The 19666-nt window shown below is 43.1% G+C and overlaps 1 protein-coding gene across 1 annotated transcript in view; it reads right to left on the bottom strand.

Moving 5' to 3' along the window:
• The window catches only part of LOC146834707 (uncharacterized), a 293340-nt gene that overhangs the window by 85950 nt on the left and 187724 nt on the right, over positions 1-19666 (bottom strand). The window contains exons 38-41 of the mRNA XM_085602223.1: positions 16687-16944; positions 13010-13270; positions 8786-9046; positions 6762-7019 (exon numbers count right to left, since the gene is read on the bottom strand). Of these exons, the coding sequence (XP_085458349.1) occupies positions 6762-7019; positions 8786-9046; positions 13010-13270; positions 16687-16944 (1038 nt within the window). The remainder of the gene's footprint in view (positions 1-6761; positions 7020-8785; positions 9047-13009; positions 13271-16686; positions 16945-19666) is intronic.

Raw genomic sequence — 19666 nt, 5'->3', positions numbered from 1 at the left:
CAGCTAGTATTTCCCTACATTTGACCCTTGTTGGGACGCATGCCTGCTGAACAGGGATCATGCCTTATGGTGTCATTGCTATGTCAATTACTCTTCCCCTCGAGTTCAGTCCCTGTTAACGTGGAACTAACCTGGTTCTTGCCAGGCTTCTAAACCTGCTGCAATATCCTAATTGAAAGTGAAGATAAGATAAGTTAACATTTTAACATTAACATTTTAAATCTTGTCCTTTCCTCAAAAACTCTAGGACCGGTTCACAAAGAGCCTCCGCAGTCGTGGCGGAGGCTCTGCACTCGTGGCTGAGGCTCCGCACTCGTGGCTGAATGGCCACACTCATTCTGGAGATTCAGCCATGACTACTGAGCCTCCAGCACGGCTGCAGAGCCTCTGCCACGACTGCGAGGCCTTAGCCGCGAATGCAGAGCCTCTGCCATGACTTTGGAGCTTCTGCCACGACTGCGGAGCCTCGTCACAACTGCGGAGCCTCCGCCACGGCTGCGGAGCCTCCGCCACGGCTGCGGAGCCTCGCTACGGCTGCGGTGCCTCTGCCACGACTGCGGAGGCTCTTTGTGAATCGGGCCCATCATCTCGTACAAGCGTCTAGAAACAGAAGCCAATTAAGAAATGCAAATGTCCTTGTGCAGGTCGCCTCTGCATCCTGTTCACAACTGCGCGTGACAAAGGCAGGACATGAGGGTAAGATATGAATGATAGAGTTACGTGTTTCCTGTGTTTTTCTGTGATTTCGATTGGCTTCCCTGATTCCAGTTACTTTGGGGGATTTTGTTTTGTGTTCTTGTGTCAGGTGTGGAAGGCCTTTGAAGCTTTAGGGGGGAGACACTGACCGAGGGAGGGAGTGAAGCTGTGCTCTCTGGGCAGTAAGAGAAGCTGTTAGTGTGAGTGTCTGTGAGAGTTCCCAGACCAGAATCATGCCATTTTTGACACTAACTTTATATATTCCTTGAGAGAAGGAGCGATGAAGCTTCCACAGCACCATAATGAATGCATAGAGGGAGAACACCTTAATCACTGGGGTCTAACAGCTGATATTGAGTCTTGGGAACCTAGGTTCCTGATTTCAATCCCCATCTTTGTGAAATGTACAGACTCCTGCAGTGCCTCGTACTAGGACTACAAGTCTACAGTAGCTCTATGGTTCTGGTCGAGAGGGGTCTGCCACCAAGGCAAAGATGTTTGTGGAGGACTCTGTGACCAGTTGCACTACATATGGGGATCCATCAGACATAGCGTGTTCATTAAAGCCCGTCCTGAAGAATGGTCAAGTGTTATCTGGCTAGAATTGAAAATACCTCTGAAGAATTACATAGTAATACTTTTAGAGCTGTGAAAACTTTACTTATTCAGAGAACTACTGTAGGGCCCTGTTTCCTATTGGACATATCTGAGAAAGATGCAATGCCTTTTATTGGAAATATGTCATACATAGAGGAAACTCAAGTCTTCAGTGCTGCAGTGTAAACCTGTGGAACCCTGTGCACATACTGCCTTTTGACATCAACCATTGGATCTCCTCCAAGTCCAGGCACGTGCAGCAATCAGTATCCTTGCGCTGAGCATCTGCCTTCGAAAGTAAATTCTCTTAACAAAAGCTTTGTCTTCAGGTTTCTCCTCTGCACCAAAGCTCCTACAGAAATCAACCTAATTCTGCTCGGACGCATTATTTCACCTTTCCCCGCAGGTGATTTTTGCTCAATCTCGAAGACTGAATATTAAATCTCGGACTGGCCTTTCCACAGCTCTCTCTCACCCTGTACCTGCAATATCATCATCCCCTGAGCCCCAGGTCCCATGGTTCCTAGATATTTTTCTGCAACTGATTTCAACTGCAATAGTTTTTTTAATTGTTTAAATATGCCTGAGCCTACTTTTATCTCTTGATCCAAATCTTCCATTTTCAATTATTTGCAGTTTGCAGGAGATACATTTCCCCCTAAAGTTTATTTAGATAGTTAAGATTTCCATCACTTAGCTTTAGTGTTCTATGAATTGTTGTTAAATCACAAACACTCCCTCTGACCTGGAAGGGTTTACTTGAGGGCGTTACCTATATGCAGCCGTAGTTCTATAAACTGGTGGCTCCTGAACTTTCTGCCATCTCCATCATTATTGAATCATTCTCTGAGATCTTAAGGGACATTTGAATCATGATTGCTTTGGCTGCTTTTTCAATACCCCATTTGTTTGCAGTTCCTGCTTTTGGAGAATCCTGTTTTTTTCTGTGAGCTCATTTACCTCACAACATCCCCTTCTTTCTTTCTGTACCCAGCCAGTCTCTGTTTTCATTTACTTTCCTTGTTGGGTTTGAGCTTCCAGCTATTGGCTGAGATAGCATCAATTTATTAAATCTTTTGAACTTCCTCCTCTCTGCCGTTTTAAGATTTAGGATTCAATATATTTTTATTGATATTTCCATAGTACAATATTGAACTTTCTCCTTGTCACCAAATCCTCATTAACCCCTCTGACCCCGCCAGTTCAATGATTTGCCTTTTTATCCTCTCCTTTAGTCAGGATTAAATACTCAGCTTTGACCAAGGTCTCCTCTGGAGGTACAGCCCATAAGAGTTTAGAAGGACACCAAGTTTAAAGCTCTCAAAGACCATGGATATTTAAGTGCTCTACATTCTTTGAAGTAGAAGTTCAGTATTAGCTGCCATGCTTTCTGAAAGAAGATCCGCCCTTTTCCATGAAGCCTGTGAATTATCTTCTCTTGAACCACACCCTTCTGAACCAGTACTGTGGAGCCGAGGCATAGGTCATCCTCCAACATGCAAGTATAATTTGTTCAGGCAATGAGTATCAAACCATACCTCAGTTTAGAGAGACTACCCCGCCTACTCTATTTTGACTCTGGCATTCACCATACAGTGCTGGTTCCTTTGTATTCGTGAGTCTATAACAGCCTCTTTTACTTTAAGTTTCTCGGACTTGAATTCTTGCAGGTTGGGGCATTGCCACGGAATGTGTTGTATTGGGCCCTCTTGCTGACATTCCCTTCAGGAAAGATTTGATTTCAATCTATTGACAGTGTGGATCCACCTTGGAGTCCAAAGCCACCTTAGCAATATTTTGCTGGCCGATTCTCTCCCCTGAACATGTCTTATCCCCTTGTATGTAGCCCAATAAATTAACTCCCATTACATCGGGGAATGGGTTATGTTTGAATCTCCCTCCCATATATCCTGGAATGCACTCTTGGTTGTGATGCCACCTTTTGTGAGGATTTTGTAAAACTTTGATAGTAGGCGAGATGCTGTATTAAAGTTTTGTAATTTTGTAATACTTTTGCATATTCAGCAAGGGATCATTTGGCTGCTGTCTTAATCTCTTATTGCAAAACCCAATGCCTGATTTAAATATTGCAAAATCTCTCCTGCCAACCTAAGCCATAATTGGATTTGATGTGTTTGAAAATTTCTATAGTTCTGTTCTTGAACATAGCCCCTATTTTAAGGCATCTAGCTGGTCCCCAGTGTTTGTAGGCTTCCGTGTCCAATGCTGGCTTGAAGTCTGAATTACATAAAAGTGGAGTGAAAGGCGAGGGATGCTTTGTCAGACCTAGAGGCTCACCTACTGAATCCCATATTTGTAGTGTAGCACTTGTTATGGGACACAGCCATAAGTAGTGAATACTTTGTTTTGGGAAGTCTGTGGGACATCCCGCGCCCCCTGCTAAGTAATTGTCAGTGAAAGGTCAGTGGCATTATATCTTTGCTTGTGACCATTCCAGGTGGTAACTGAGGAGTGTGTCTCGATAGTAGGCTGAAAAATAAAATTGGGAACTCCCATCACCCAGTTACAGGGTGCATGTAACAATTTTGAGTGCTATCCTCATCTTCTCCCTCCTTGTTCAGATACTCATTGCTTGCAGATTGAAGTTGATTCAGAAACTGATGTTTTATCTTAACAGGGATTGGCTTAAGTACTAGGGGGGAACAGCAGCTGCACAGCCAACCAGAAAGGAGCGAGAGTTACAGAGAAAAGAGACAAGTTTTCAAGGCTTTCCTATAAGAACAGCCGGTCTTTTGAGAGTCTAAGGGAGTTGTGGAAGCTGATTCCATAGTTGAGCTGCTCTCACTGCAAAAGCCTGTCCTCCCTGTCTTGTTTACTTGAATTTAGGGACACAGGCTAGGTTGGCTGATGAAGAGCATAGACAACTCCTCTGGGAATATCTTTGAAAATGATTCTGCAGATGAACTGGTCAGAGTCCTTCGAAAGCTTTGAAAACAATGCATAGAGATTTTAAAGCTATTCTCTGCTTGATTGGTAACAAGTGCAGCTTCTTAAGGGCGTCCGAGGTGGACGACCATCTAGAACAGATAAATTAAGTGAGATGAGATGTTTCCCACCCTGCTTCCTGGTATAAAACCTGACTGGTTAGGGTGTAACAGTGTGGACAGAACCTGTTAAAGTCTGTTGAAAAGTGATGTTAAAATTTACACCACAATAATAGCAACCAGGGAAATCAGTCAGCATGAGCTACATACACAGCAGAGGTTTTCCTTCCTTCTAAAGCATCAATATTTTCGCCTCCTTCATTGATGGAATACTCCTTCCTGTCTTGGTGAGTTTGTTCTATGCACTAATCAGAATTCCCAATAAAATCTTGCCAGAAGGTCTTAAAAATTGTTGGGATGAAAACATTGTCCCCTAAGGCCTTTGATGGTAGTAGAGTCTTTACTGCTTTGATGATTTTTTCCTTGGAATTCTGAGCGTCAAGGATTTTGACAAGCTCAGCTGCGATCTGAGATAAGCTAGACTGTTAGATGTTAGTGCTAATATCCGCTAGCCTTGTTGTTTCAGCAATGCATACTGATTGGTAGGAGCAGAAAGCCTTCCGCTTTCCTTGCTAAATTGTGATGCCATCCTCATTTCTTCATTCCACCTCTTGGATGTGATCTCACACTTTCTTAGTATAGAGGCAAACATTTGTCTTTTATTCCCACCTTTATAGAGCTTCCTCTTCACGATATTCAAGGTGCATTTTGCTTTGTTTATCTCTAAGAATTGGAGTTGTCTCCTGATGCATCCATAGTTTTTAGTACATGGTCTGTTTATGGTGGATTTCAGGGGATGGAGTTACTTTTGAAACTTCAATAGGACACATTTCCTAATCTGGTTTAGTTTGGCGTCTTCTGCTATGCAAAAACCTCTAATGACTGCCTTTAAATCATTACCTGCCATTGGGAGTGTGTATTCTTGTAAGAGATTATGTACCAAGAATTCTTTGATATGGGACTAAATGGCTTTCCTTGTTACTCTATCTTTTAGGAGCTGGGGATTGAACCGCCAGTCCAAGGGCCTCCTCTATTCCATTGCATCCGAAATTTACAAGGCCTAGAATGTGGGCAAGCTTAGATAGAGTCTTAACTCCATGCTATACTATCTCCAATAGGGTGAAGAGTCCTTGAGAGATAAGAGGCAGGTCTATTCTAGCACAATTTATACCAGACCGAGCAGTCCAAGTGGTCTATTTCGTCATCATTTTAAGATTTGTTACCCCTGAATTTCTGATATTTCAATCTGTAAGTGTAGATTATTACCATAAGGGATCAGATTTCTGGAGTCAATTGCACCAAATCGCCCTGTCAACCACACTGTAACCAGGACAAGCTTACGTCCTGAGGCTCCCATCCTGCGCTTTTTTTCTGCTCTCACAGGAGCTTTGTGTACCTCAATGGCTCTGGCCACCATTCCTCATACAACTCCAGGTGGGGATCAACCTCATACCATCCTCCTGTTTCAAACTGGTCAGCCTGAGGGCTGATATTTTGAACCATTGCAATTGTATCATCAGTGTATCCACAGCGCAGGCCTCAATTCTGATCACAAATAGCTCAGTGGACAACTGGTTAATCCAAGAGGAAATGTGGTCCTCACAGACAGACTGGATAGGCTATTGCATCATATTTAATTGTGCATAAATAATAGCTCCAGCCAGCAGTAGAGCAAGAAGAGGCCTTATTGTCATGACATTTAGACTAATACAGCTAGGAAAGTAGGGCATGTACTACAACACCATTGGATATCAATGTCATATGAGGAGGGTGATTCTGTGTTGACACTGCCTGAAGGAGAACGTTGGTCTCTGAAGTAAATAGGGTGTCCATTGGTTTAAGGAGTCACTGCAAAGAGGCAGAATGATGCAACAATGTCAAATGATGGGGGCGATTGGTCCCTGAAGTAGATGGGGTGCACATTGGTGGAGACAGTCACCAAGAGGCAGGATGATGCAACAAAGGATGCCGATGGAGCAGTGGAGAAGATGCAGCAAAAGGTCACTTTGTCTAGGCCCCCAAAATGTTTTGCTCTGGCCCTGAACCTGTGACCCTAGTTGCACAATTTTCTCTCATGGAGAGACGGAGCCGGAAGTCAAGTGATCCCAGTGGGCACTGGTGAATTATCCTTTTAACCCAACAATAAAGAAAGAGATGGGCTATTGATGTGTGATCAAAGTACGAAAAATGGAGAAGGAGAATTCCTTTAAGAATTCCATAAAAGCAGTTAAAATAATGACCATGCCTCCTGAATAAATATAATTGTCTAAATACAAAAATGAAATTTGACCTAAATCTCATGAGATAAAATCAATTCTGGGTCTAGATATGGTTGTTAGGGCATCTTCAAATCTATTTACAAGTGGGTGAGGGTTTTCTCCATAACACCATGTACCAATTCACCTTACAAAAGCATTGTGAGTCACCCTATTGCATTATTCTACGTATTAGCCCAAAACCTACCTGTTTTTTGATACACAGCGCTGCTCACGGAACTGTTGCAGATCCCGGAGAATCCAGTCACCGTGATTGTGTATTCCTTGCCACAGAGAAGTTCTTGGATGTCACAAGTGGTACTCGCCGTGGTACAAGAGGCTGTGTGTTCGGCAATGCTCGCGGTCGCCGTGTACTCATCTGCTCCATTGCCAGCCTCCCATTGGACAGATACTGCATGACTGACACTCTGAACACTACTTCTCACATATGTTGCCTCAGTGGGCACTGAACATGTGAAACAAAAAATGAATGGCACTGTTATTAGGTTGTAACTTTTAAACTTGATGACACAATGTTTTGTTAACAGGCTAGACAGTCTGAACCTTTATTTTTGCTTCCAGTGTTTCCATTTCCGTAAAATAGAAACTGTGAAAGCAGAGTTAAAAATCAATGTGACATAATTCAATGTTTCACTGTTAAGGGTTGAACATCAGAATAATGTACATAGAGGTCTCACCTGATCTACTTTGACACCAAAAGGCCAGCTCAGATTCACATTTGTGGTTCATGAACCAATCTGAGGCACAACTGCTACAATCACATCATTTTTTGTACCCTCTGTGTTTACTGCATGTTGGTGTTTTTAATGCTGCTGCTTGGATGTGCACCAAGACAAACATTGAATTAAGAGTTAGATCAAGTGCTAAGAGTTTTGGGGCCTAATTTAGAGTTTGGAAGACAGGTTACTCTGTTACGAACGCGAGGGATATCCAACTGCCTTATTACAAGTGTCATAATATATAACACATTTGTAATAAAGAGACCGGGATATTCAGCAATTGTTTGATGGATAATCTGTTGAGCCAATCAGCGCAATGTGGTACCAGAATATCATTGTCAGCATATTGTCTGATTTAAGTATTGTATCCTAAATATTGCCTACAAAAATGTTGGCCCATTGGAGCTAATAGTAAATAATCTAGACCAAATGGGATGATATTTTTGTAAATTATATTTAAGACGCAATATTTATGTGGGACACTATGATGGCTACAGTTTTCTAACGTACAATGTTTCAGTGGATTTTGCACGATTGTGGACAATAAATTCCCTATGGGGATTTCAATGGGAAGCACGAGGTTTGGTGCATCTCTATTATTGGCCATCAATGACCAAGCTGCACCAAACCTTCCGATATCAGACTCCATGGTTGGACACCTTGCTTTATAAGTTGTGTGAAGATTTGGCAAAAAAATGCTCTTGAAATGGAAAATGAGACAGAAACACAGCTATAAAGTCATAGAGCCAGATTATAATGCCCGCGATGAGAATTATGTGTCTCTTAGTCATATAAAGTCAGACTGTTGCAGGACTTCATGCTAAATTTTGGGTTTTCTCATCATATGCTATCACACATGTGGGAAGAAGTCTCTGGCTTTGATTTGAGCTTCACTGAATTAATTTATTTAAACAAGATAATGTGGTGAGCATGTAAACATGCAACAAAATACCACATTTGTAATTTCAGAGAGTTTGATAATGCTACTCTGTGATACACGTGAACAAAATAGTATCACTGGTTACTCAGTTTCCTAGGCACACAATGGAAAAATGGATTATCATTTTTGATGTTTGTTTGATATTAGTAAGTCGAGGGGCAACATAAACAAATCTAAGTGCCCTTCTTGTGAACATTATATGTTGTTGATGGAAATACATTTTATTCAGGCAAAATCAAAATTAGGAAGATGGTATTTTACTTGACCTCAAAACCTGTGTGGTTCAAAAAGACACAGTGAACTATACTATTTATATAATTTTCAAATAATTTATTACAATGTATAGTTGCCTATAGCTAATAAAATGTTTCTGAGATCAACATGGCTCAAACCAATCTTTTGCTAAACAGTTTTGGTAAACCTTATGTTTAGTAAGTGAGAACTGTATAATTATGGTCAAAGCTTGGTGTGTAGTAATATTGTGTGATTAGAGAGAAGTAAGTTTGCATATTTGAGTAAAAGCTTTAACCTCATTAAAGGGGACAAAGTTACCTGTTTCAATAGTCTGCCCCAGGGTTGGCAAGCTATCACATTTGCCATTTGATGCCCGAACGGTTATGGAGTAATTTTGCCCAGATAGTAGGTCCACAAGAATGCAGGCGGCACCAGCTGTGTTACACCACGAGACATTTCCTTCCGCAGACTGCGCGGTGACAGTGTAGTTCACGGCTCCATCACTGTGTACCCAGGAGACCTCTGCATTGTTCGTGTCACAATCGTGCTGAACAGTGACACTTCCTGGGGTGCATGGTGCTGAAAGAGAGAATGAGTATTGCTACAAATGTTGTGCCATTGCCTCCTGCGAGACACAGGGATATATGTGAGATGTGGCCTTGCTCTCATGGAACATGGCAGAAACAGAGAAGAAACGGTAAGCACATTGGAGTTTCCAGTTATCATATCAGTGGGATATCATGCAATAAGAAAGTTTTGGACAATTAAAGGTTTGGCAACAAGCAGAGAAAAGGCACAAGCAATACTGATCAAGAGTTGCATGGTAAAGGCGGGGTTGGAACTGCATCTAGAATTATTGGTACCATTCAGCATCACAACACAATTACTGTGCAATTCTAAGTTAATGACCTGGTAATGTGGAGTAACATCCAGCATGCTAAATTATCATATCTCTGCTTGTTTTTCCCATTACCAGGCTCGTTACCAGCAGTGGCGACTCTAGAAACGAATTTTAGTGAGGGCACACATCGGGCCACAAATAAACTGGTGGGCCACCTACAAATCCCATCCCATCCCTCCGTGTAATTACTTAAAATAAAGGGGAAGGGGCTGTGCAGACCTCCTCCCCAAGCCTTGTAAAGGCCCCAGGGACCCCATCCCAATTTAAATTTAAAGGAAGAGGGGCCATGTGAGCCTGAGAAGGGAGTCCATGTGCGCAACCCTCCCTCAAAAAAATAAACGTGTTGTCCCCCTGGGCTCTGGCCCATCCCAGGGAGTTTTGAATAAACAAGCGTGCAAGTCCACCCTATTTTTTAAAATTCTTTGCTGCAGATCTCTGCAAAATAAAAATACAAGTTTGGGGCCCTAGGCAGGGTCCCTCTGGGACCCCCTACCAGGCCTAGGGGGTCGGGGTACCCCTACCCTGCACCCTTATGTCTTTCTTTTTACTTTTTTAGTACTCTGGAATGAGTCCCGAGTCCTAAGATTACTGCCACCACTTCCTTGTTGATGTGGTGGCAGCCATTCAGATCTCAACAGGAGATCTGTCCGGATCCACAGAGCCCTAGATATACTATTTTTTTTAGCATTACTTGCTCAAAAACTACTGAACGGATTTGCACCAAATCACAAAAAATACTCTTTCTGGACCACAATCTAGCTTTCTGCCAATTTGGTGTTTGTCCTTATAGCAGTTTAGGCTGCAGCTGTGTCTAAAGTTCTTTTGGAAAAAATGAATGAGGAAAATTCATTTTGGGACCCACTTTTTTCTTGAACACCGCTTGGCAGGTTACCCTAAAACTCCCCATGCACAAACTGGCCAAAAAGTAGCACTTTTTTGGTAAGTTTCATGGAGATTCGTGAAATGCCACCAAAGTTATTAGTAACACAAAAAAATGCATTTCCTATGGAAACACGATTCTAACTATAACTACATAGTGGCGACCACCACTGGGGAATTTAGTTCTAGATATACAAACAAAAAATGGAAAGTCAGATTTAAACATTTTAAGTATGACACTGCTTTGCAATGAAAGGTGCCTGGACAAATTAAAGCAGGTGGAAAGATGCAGTGTCTGTTTGTTTTTTCTCTTTCACCTCCTAATACATTCAGCAGCTGTAGTGGGTGGGCACAAGTAAGGGGGGAGGACAAATACAGCAAGTGCACCGACCGCATGTGGCACCGCTCTAGAGATGCCACTGCTTTCTGCAGATGGAATTATGGAATTAATTTAAAATGTAGTAGAATACTCACAAACATGGCAGGGTACCCTGTCTGCCAAACTGACAGTTCACCCTCAGTATTTAGAGTCAGAGTGACTATCATGTTTCTGCTGGAGGTGGTCCAGCAAGCTCCACTGAGAGAAATTTACACTGACAACCCGAATTATGTGGGGCTTTCGGAGTAAGTACCTCAGACTGTCCACCCTATTTGGGGAGGATGTTCTGATCTACTCTTATCTGTTTGGGACCACCAGGGAAACTCAGGCAGTCCCGAATAGAAAAAAAAGTGAAATGACCTCTCACACCCTGGGAGAAAACTCCAAGAGTATCAGGATCATTAGTATTTTGGTTTTCAAAAATAAAATCCCACTGTGGGAGTTTGTTTCTAAAAAAAAACAAATATATTTGCTGAGCAGCCAAATGAAACATAGTAACTACTCAGAAAATGTACTATCTTTTCAGAAGAATCACCCTTGCCACGGATCCTCTGAAGGAACAGAGATCTGCACCAGGCAGACGCAGATCTGTAAGAGGGTTGGAGGTTATGTGCTCCTCCGTGTTGGTGGATGGCGAGCCATTGCCATATCGCTATATAAGCCCTGATCTCTCTGTACTAATAATGGATGAGACACAGTACAATCAAGAGTGATGTAGCCTGCTTTCGCATTGTTTCTATTGCTACCGAAAACCACACTAAATGTAATTAAAAAATGTACCCCTAAATATTAAAGGAGTTCACAAAGACTGTTCTGTGTCTTTATGATATGATTTGGGCCCACTACCCCTTTGTAGTGTAGCAGAATATGGGTTATTATATTTTTTGTTTTATGAAAGCTACATGTAAACTACACATATATAAACTATACTTTTAACTACTAAAACCAGCAGACATGTAAACTAACCATAACTCGAGCTCCCATCATGCTCTGCTTATGACCTCACATATGACTGCATGCATGACTTGTTAAATTGCATCATCAATGACATCACTGACGACAGGATGCAAGGGTACCAATAGTCTGCCTTGACCATGTGCAGCATGGTTAGCTTCAGGACCAGACCTTGTTCATAACCGTCTGTGACTGCCCAATGCAAACTACACATGGCCTTTTGCAAGGACTTGCGGCCAACCCTTCAAAGGCGGCCAACCTCCACTGTGCATGGCCTTCATTTGTGCAGAACTGGGGACAACAGCTCGGCCTGACCTACAGCCAAGCCCTGAGTTCAACTCTCTTTGTTTGGCCAACCCCAAGGACACATGGCCTTTTGCCTAACCCCCATTACCATACACGGCCATACACTCTGCCCACCAGTGGTCACCCAAAACCTTTGGATGTATGCAGTGGTTGTTGGACACAGGTCCTGGCTAAATGGGCCTGGACTTGAGCCCGGAACTGTATCGAAAAGTTGTGAGTGGCAAATCCTGCTGGACAGAGCTTTCAGCCTGCAAAGCACGAGTTAGTTGTAGGGCCTGGGGCCCAACCCTTTGTGGCCGTCAGCTTCACCACTTATCGCCTTTGGCCATGCGCAGCGGGTTAGGTCCAAAGCCCTGGGCTAGACCAGGCCCTATGTCCATTTCCCTGCAGAGCACCCACCCCTACTGCAGCCTGTCCTCTGGTCACTTTTTTCCAATTTCTTTAGATTTTCTTTTTTATTGCTTCACTGTCTAATTTTAGCAGTACTATCATAGATTAGGTCACCAGTGATGTCAATGATGCAATATGCTTAAATAATGAATTACACTTAGCCTTGTTCTCTATGGCAGACTATGTCTCTTGATAGTGATGCGATGCAAAAGTGAAGAATTAGGATTTACTTTGCTGGAAAGTAGCTCTAAATAAATGCAAAGTAACTCTATGCTGTGTGTTACTAGGTATCAATGGGACAGGCATAATTTGGGAGAAAATACTTCTACTCTGCAAACTTTTCTAACTTTGCATGTGTGCTGTATTGTACAGCACAAATGCAAAGTTAGAAACGTTTTAAAATAAGGTTAAGCATTGTATTTTGTACTCGAAGGGTACCATTCTAGTGTAAAACGTATGCTAGACATCACGCACACCCCCTTGCATCCTGATGCAACGTTGTCTCAATTAGGCATGGCATCCCACAGTGCGCAAGCACAAGGGATAACAGAGGCAGCGCTATATCTTCGTAGATATTGCGTTGTCCTGCTGTCTCCTTTTCACGCGGCGGAGCACATCAGCTTTCATTGCTGCACTATCTTGTGTGAAATACTAGTAAATCTGCCTCATAAAGTGGTAATTTCATGTGTTTACCCCGCACACTCCTTGAACACGACAGTGTACCCCACTTTACCTGTTTGAACCTCATACGATGCGTTTGACATGGCCTCGCAGTTATCGTTTGCGGCAGTGACTTCAACGGTGTAGGCCTGGCCGCAGAGCAGCCCACTGACTTCACAAGTTGCGTTGTCTGAAGTGCAGGTAGTCGAGTTTCCCGCTGCTGAGACTGCTGTAGCGCTGTAGAGTAGGGCGCCAGGACTTGGTTCCCACAATAACGTGGCAACATCACTGTTGCACTCCATGTACACAGAAGGATTCTTTGGACTGCAAGGTACTGGAATCAGACAAAAATACCACTGTTAAAAGCTGCATTGTAATGGCAGCTGTACTGTGCTTTGCAACCCATACACTACATGTTTGGAGTAAGACCTCATTTTGCACTTTCCTCCTCCTGTTCACGTTCATTTCATTGCTATAGGTTGTGACTTCTTCCTTACGTTTTTTATTCTCACAATTTTTGCATTTTTGACCAGTATCACAGTCGGAATTGTCAAGGTCGGCATGTGAAAAGTTTTTGTAGCACCTCTCCTGTCTTTCTTCCCCTTTTTTGGACCTAAAACAGGTTCCCTTTGAATTCCTGAACTATAAGTCAACTTTACTATTTTCTTTGTTTTGTTTCGAATATTCAGCTATTTACCCTTCTTTTTCAATGAGGTCACAGGTACTAATCACTTGTTTATAATATTGCAAACACTTTATCACTGCTTTAAGGTAACCAGAGAAAAGGGACACACGTTATTAGAGCCATCATGACAACATGGACTGTAAGTGTGTGCCACTGAGGGAGCGTGCCCAGATGTGTTGAGGACAATTCGCCTATGTCCATGAGAGCACTGGCTTGATGCTGGCTGCCAAACTTTTTGTGGTCGATTCATGAAGGAATGGGCACATCCATATATAATCAAAACCAGAAAATATTTTATTGGAGGGATTATTAAACATCTGAAGAATAGTTACATCTAATTAAAAACAGAGTTAAAATACATTCCTGTAAACCTAAGTTGTGTAAAAATACAACATCTAAAGTGCAAATAAACGTTCACTGACACTTTGCTGGCTATGCTTCCTCATTGCCACATCTAAAAGTTGACCTACTCTGAGTAAAACCTTAGGCTTATCAGAAAACAGACACAAAATAAATTCCATCCTTACATGTAGAAACTATCTAATGAAGTCGATCTCGACCTATAACTACTCAATGTAAATACTTGCATAGGCAGAATCGATGCATTAAAGTCTCAGGAGATTGGAAACAGCCCACAATCCTCCCTCTCTGCGCAGTTGTTATCTTAATTACTTATAACCTACTCAATTTGGATTAAAAGACAACGCAAACACATCATTTAATGTTTTGTAACTGACCCCATTGGTGTTTCTAAGAATGGCTGAGTCATGGAACTGAGCCTCAATGATGTGACTGTGCTCGTTTTTTGGCTAACCACGTACATTCCCTTGAAACTCAGGCACAAGATGTACATGTTGTAATATAAGTATATATATATATACGTATAGTATTTACATACAATAATAAATACATCCATTTTCCTCACCCTACATTTGTGTAAGATACAAAATTCACACTTTACACATGCATAGCTTCAGACGTCTTGTGCAATTCTACAATATTTGTATATGTTCTGTTTTCTGCACAAATATTTTTACTCGAGCAACTGCACATCTGACACACATCTTACAAAAACGAAGCAGTTACCCACGTTTGCTGCACACTTTACAGCAGACGCATCCAAATGTAATTGAGGTGCTGGGATAAGTTTATGAAATGCATTACTAAATGTTTGTGAATGTCCTGTACATTACTCCTTTGTAGATGGTATACATGGCATTCCATATTCCTACCCTTTCACTGGCACTCCTATAGGTATGATCACTGGCAGTTCCTCCCTGAATTTACACATACACAATTTACGCACGTCTTACGTACACTATGTGCACATACATCACACTTACAGTTAAACACACACACACATTATATGGGTGATTCACAAAATTATATGATGACTGCACCTTATGATTCTATGGAAATGCTTCAATACTTTTTATATTGATATATGAAAATCAAGGAAAATAGACTAGATTATTTTTGTAGTGTTTATTCTTTGGGGGTTGTAATGAAGAATTTGCATAGAATGTAAGGTGTTGGCATTCCAAAATGCTGTGAATCCCTTATGTAACGTGTGGGATTTCAGGCCTTACTCGCGTGAGACTGCACATAACACACCACTGAACATTAATATTTTTTGTCTAGATTAGACAACTAAAGTGGTACTTTAGGGTGTGCAGGCCATTTTTGTGTTTTAAAGGCTCATTATAGGGTTATTTGCTTTTGTGATTCACTCTTATTTCGTATAGACCTACATTATGGGACCTAAAAAGAAACTTTCCAACACTTTTGCAAAATCAAAAATCCATCTAGTAGTTGAGCTAAAAGAAAACAATACAGTCCACATGAAGTATTAACAAAGTACCTAGACTATAAAGTACCTTAGATTATGGCACACACGCATAAACACGCACACATGCACCCACACACATAAATGTGCACACCACACATGTGCACACACACAAATACACTTCTACGCATCATCTAAATCGGACACATCTCTTCAGAACCATGCATGACAGTGTTGGGCCATCATGAAAGCTTCTGGAAAAAACTAACTGCAGAGAATAAGGCAGCGCACTAGTACCTACAAAACGCTGCGCTGTTAAAAGTACAATCAAAGTCCAGCAGATAGAAAGTAACCAAAATTACAAAAGATAAACCTTGCACACATAGACGCGAGACAGAACTGGTACCCAAAGTAGCAGAATTTAATTCTGAGATACAGATGCCATATAAAATGCCATCATTGTAGTTCAGAGCACATTATTTGATTTAGAAAGTTACAACACACAGAAAATACATGTAAAATCGATGAAGGGTTCACAAGGGGCCACGACAGGAACTCACCAGGAGACACACTGCAATCACAAACCAATCTATAAACTCCACAACAGTAGCGACACGAGATACCTTATGGCTCAGGCCACATTTGTGGACATCATGCACAATATATCTGTGACCACACTCACTACAACGTTGTACTACGCAGAGCGAAACGTTTTGGCAGGGGCCACGGGGGAAAACCAACCATTCATGAAAAAGTTCCTCAAACTAACAGCAACTGAAGATCAGGTCACCATCCCAGCATCTGACAAGGGCACAGCAAGCCCCACCCAATTCAGTACATCATGCAACCAACAGAACATGATCCCACCAGCTGGTCCCAACTCAGGTGACAACACCTTCCAAGGAGCCCACTACATCCATGCACTCAAGAGGGTTCCAAAAATATGCAAACAATTCAACTAAGTACTTAACAACGAAAGCGCATTTCAGAGAGGAAGCGATGCGCTGGAAGTGAGACATTTACGTAAATGCTCTTCCTTCTCCTGAATCAATTTAAAGTTATAAAGTATCATGTTTCTCCTTCCCAGTGAAACTGTGTAAGAGAATAGCACAGCCGGAGAAAGATGGCGGCTGCTCTTCAATGTGATAGGTGGAAATTCCCTTTTAAGAAAAGAACTTGGCCAAAGATGGTGCTCTGCCCTTGAACTCCTGTGTTTAAAAGACACCATGCCAGTGACAAATAGCTGTGCGCTTTTGATAGGAAAGGGCAATGTGCATACCAGTGTGAAATTCCAGAGCGGGGCTGGTCGAGATACTGCATAGGACGTTTGACGCTAGAATGTTAACCAGGAAGGATTCTCCACACGGCAGGTCGAGGAGATGGCAGGACCTGCTGGTCGCGTTGCAGGAAGTCAGGTCTCCATTGCTACTGCGGGCTGTCACCGCGTACGACAGACTCCCCTCACTGTCGTCCCAATGGACCAGCACATCACTGCCGCAGGAGTCCGTGTAGTCCACATTCTGTGGAACACAAGGAGCTGAAACCACAAGAGAAAATAGCACATTAGCTCCTTCAAATTAACCTTTTCCTCAAACTTTTTAAAAACTATTTGGCATTATCCTCATGTTAAACTTCTATCTAAAGTCTCAGGTGTAATCGCCTTGTCAAACCGCTCGCATTTTGGCAAAAGTGTCAAACTCCATAGTTCCTGGAACAGGCACACATCATAAAAATCTATAAATTTGCCCAACTCTTACTGCAGCAGCATCCTTGAAATCCCTGCTAAATTCTAAACCAGGATTTTTATCTGAGTCTGCTTTGCTAAAGGTTATTAGGATTAGGGTACCGGTGCAGGATCGCACTCCCATGCGCCTCTTGGATAATTCTATTGCTGGCATGAGTCTCCCTCCTCAGGCCCCCACTGTCATTATCTAGGAGAGCTGAAGGTACAGACATATCAGTAGTTGGGCCCTCACTAACCAAATATTGGGCACGGGACAAGACAAGCGACCTAGGGGATGGGAGATCGCACAAGGCGGTCCCAACTATTAGTGCTTCCCCCTCTGCTCTACCTATGCCCTCTTCCTGGAGCCAATCCTAGGGTCCAGCAGTCCCACTGACCTTGTCTCCCCCCGCTGCTAGTATCACTTTCATTTGAGGTAGCATCATCCACGTTTGTGTGATATTTAATCGCAATGGATGTATTGGCAACAGGGATGGTGCCAGAGTCTATGGCCATCAGGCCATCTACTAAGTCTTTATGGGCAAAGCATACTTCCGCCATATTGTGTGTCTTTCCAGGGGCAGATATCCTTTCTGCTTGAGTGATATCATCCCTTATAATAGAGTAGCACTAGTGAGTCTTCCTGAACCAATACGTAGCCTTGTTTACAAGTGTATCATGATCCTCCCTTGCGGCAGTGGTTAGCTTGGGGACCTAAATAAGGAAAACTACAGCTTCCTTCCTCTGAACACGGTTTTTGATACAACAGACATTTGCGACCACCCCCTTGAAATGAGGTTGACCAGTTCCAGTGACGTTTGGGTCACCCTTGTCTTTTGCTACTTCTCCTCTTTCTATCCCTCTACCTGAGCCTCTGCCCTGTAAAGCATTACGGGAAGCAAAGGGCAAGTCACTTGCCCAAACAGGGATGCATCGGGGACAGGGAAGAAAGTGGGGGGCGACAAAGTAGGGGCAAGGGGAGACCAGTGGCTATTTTGTGTAAGTGGTTGAAATGTATGCACCACTGGGCCGCGTGGGGAACCAGCCTGCCGGCCATTTTCATGGAGAAAATCTATCTTCTATTACCTTTGTTTGATTTGCTGTACTCTGTACTACATCTTTTGCAACCCTTTTCTCCAAATCCTCCACCACTTTTCTCAGGGCTGCTGCCTCCCCTTGAGACCCTCGATTGTGTCCCTTAAGCTTTGAAACAGAGATAAAACCTCTTCCTTAGGGACATCCAATATCATCACACTTTCGGCCTTTGCTATGTTTTTTAATGTAGATAGGGCAGCATACCTGTTATGGCACTCGAGCTGGCTAGCCACCTGGGGGTCTAGAGGCTGCTCAGAAACATGGGACTGCGGCTCCTCGCTACCTCCTACACTGCTATTGCCTACAGCGCTGCGAGTGCCAGAGCGACTGTTCTGGCGAGGTTTGTTAAACCTTTGTAGGATCCGGTAGTTTTCTTTTTAAGGGGATAGGTGATATCTCGGGTGAGATTGGAATTGAGGCATTTGAAACGTTGGGGAGGGGGAGAATGCGTTGTTTACAATTTCCTTGCATTCCAATAGCAAAGTGTCTTCCCAGAAACCCAATTCTGGACTTTACTTTTGCCCATGGTCTCACAGAAAGAAAAACTTTTCAGCACACACATTACTACAGTGGGGAAAGAGTCACACGAACCCAGAAGAGCCTTTGTTTTAAAAGGGCTTTCCTCCCAGCGTAACGAGAGGTATTGATGAGGGGAGTGCCCAATCTGAAGATTTAAAACAAAGGGGCAGTTCGAAACAGAGAGGTGCAGTGCAATAAAGCCAACTAAACCAGCCTTTTCAAGGGAAAGTTGAGTCAAAAGTCGAATACAAAAGTACCTTAGACGTTGGGTATGAGGTGTTGAATCCCAGGATAGCAGGGGTACTTTGCGGCAGGGCTAAGGGGGGTGGCCCTGCCCTGCCTCTTCCTGGTACTGCCGGGCGCAAGACAGCCCGGGCTCCGCCAGCGCACGTCCCATGCAGAGGGACACCATCGCGATTATGTAGCACTAATGAGCAGGAGGACAAGCAGAAGAATGTGGGACTCGTAGTCCCCAGTGGTCGTGACCCATGATGGCCTTATCCTCAGGTGCAGCAGGAAAACCAGGGTGCAGAGCAAACACCTCCCTGGAGTCGAAATCCAAGGCGGGTAGATGATGGAGCAAGCAAGCAAGCAAGCAAGCAGTAGAGACAGCAAACATCAGGCAGCTCTTTTCCCCAGGGTAGCGGGACACCTTTAAGCTTATATTGCGCTAATCAGCATCAGCTGGAGGCCAGGCAGAGGATAATGGGACTTGTAGTCCCTAGCGGTCGCGCCCCGCAATGGCCTTATCCTGGGGTGCGGCAGAACAACCAGTTTGCAAAGCAAACACCTCCCTGGGGTCGAAATCCAAGGTGGGTAGATGATGAAGTTGGCCCCAAACAGTAAAGACAGCAAAGAGCAGGCAGCTCTTTCCCCCGCTTGTTACTTTATATGTGCACCATCGTGTGATGCCTGTGCAAAC

Source organism: Triturus cristatus, chromosome 4_2, assembly GCF_964204655.1.
Source record: "Triturus cristatus chromosome 4_2, aTriCri1.1, whole genome shotgun sequence".
NCBI lineage: Eukaryota > Metazoa > Chordata > Amphibia > Caudata > Salamandridae > Triturus > Triturus cristatus.
The sequence above is the reverse complement of the archived record's forward strand: the minus strand, read 5'-3'. Positions and strand labels throughout refer to the sequence as shown.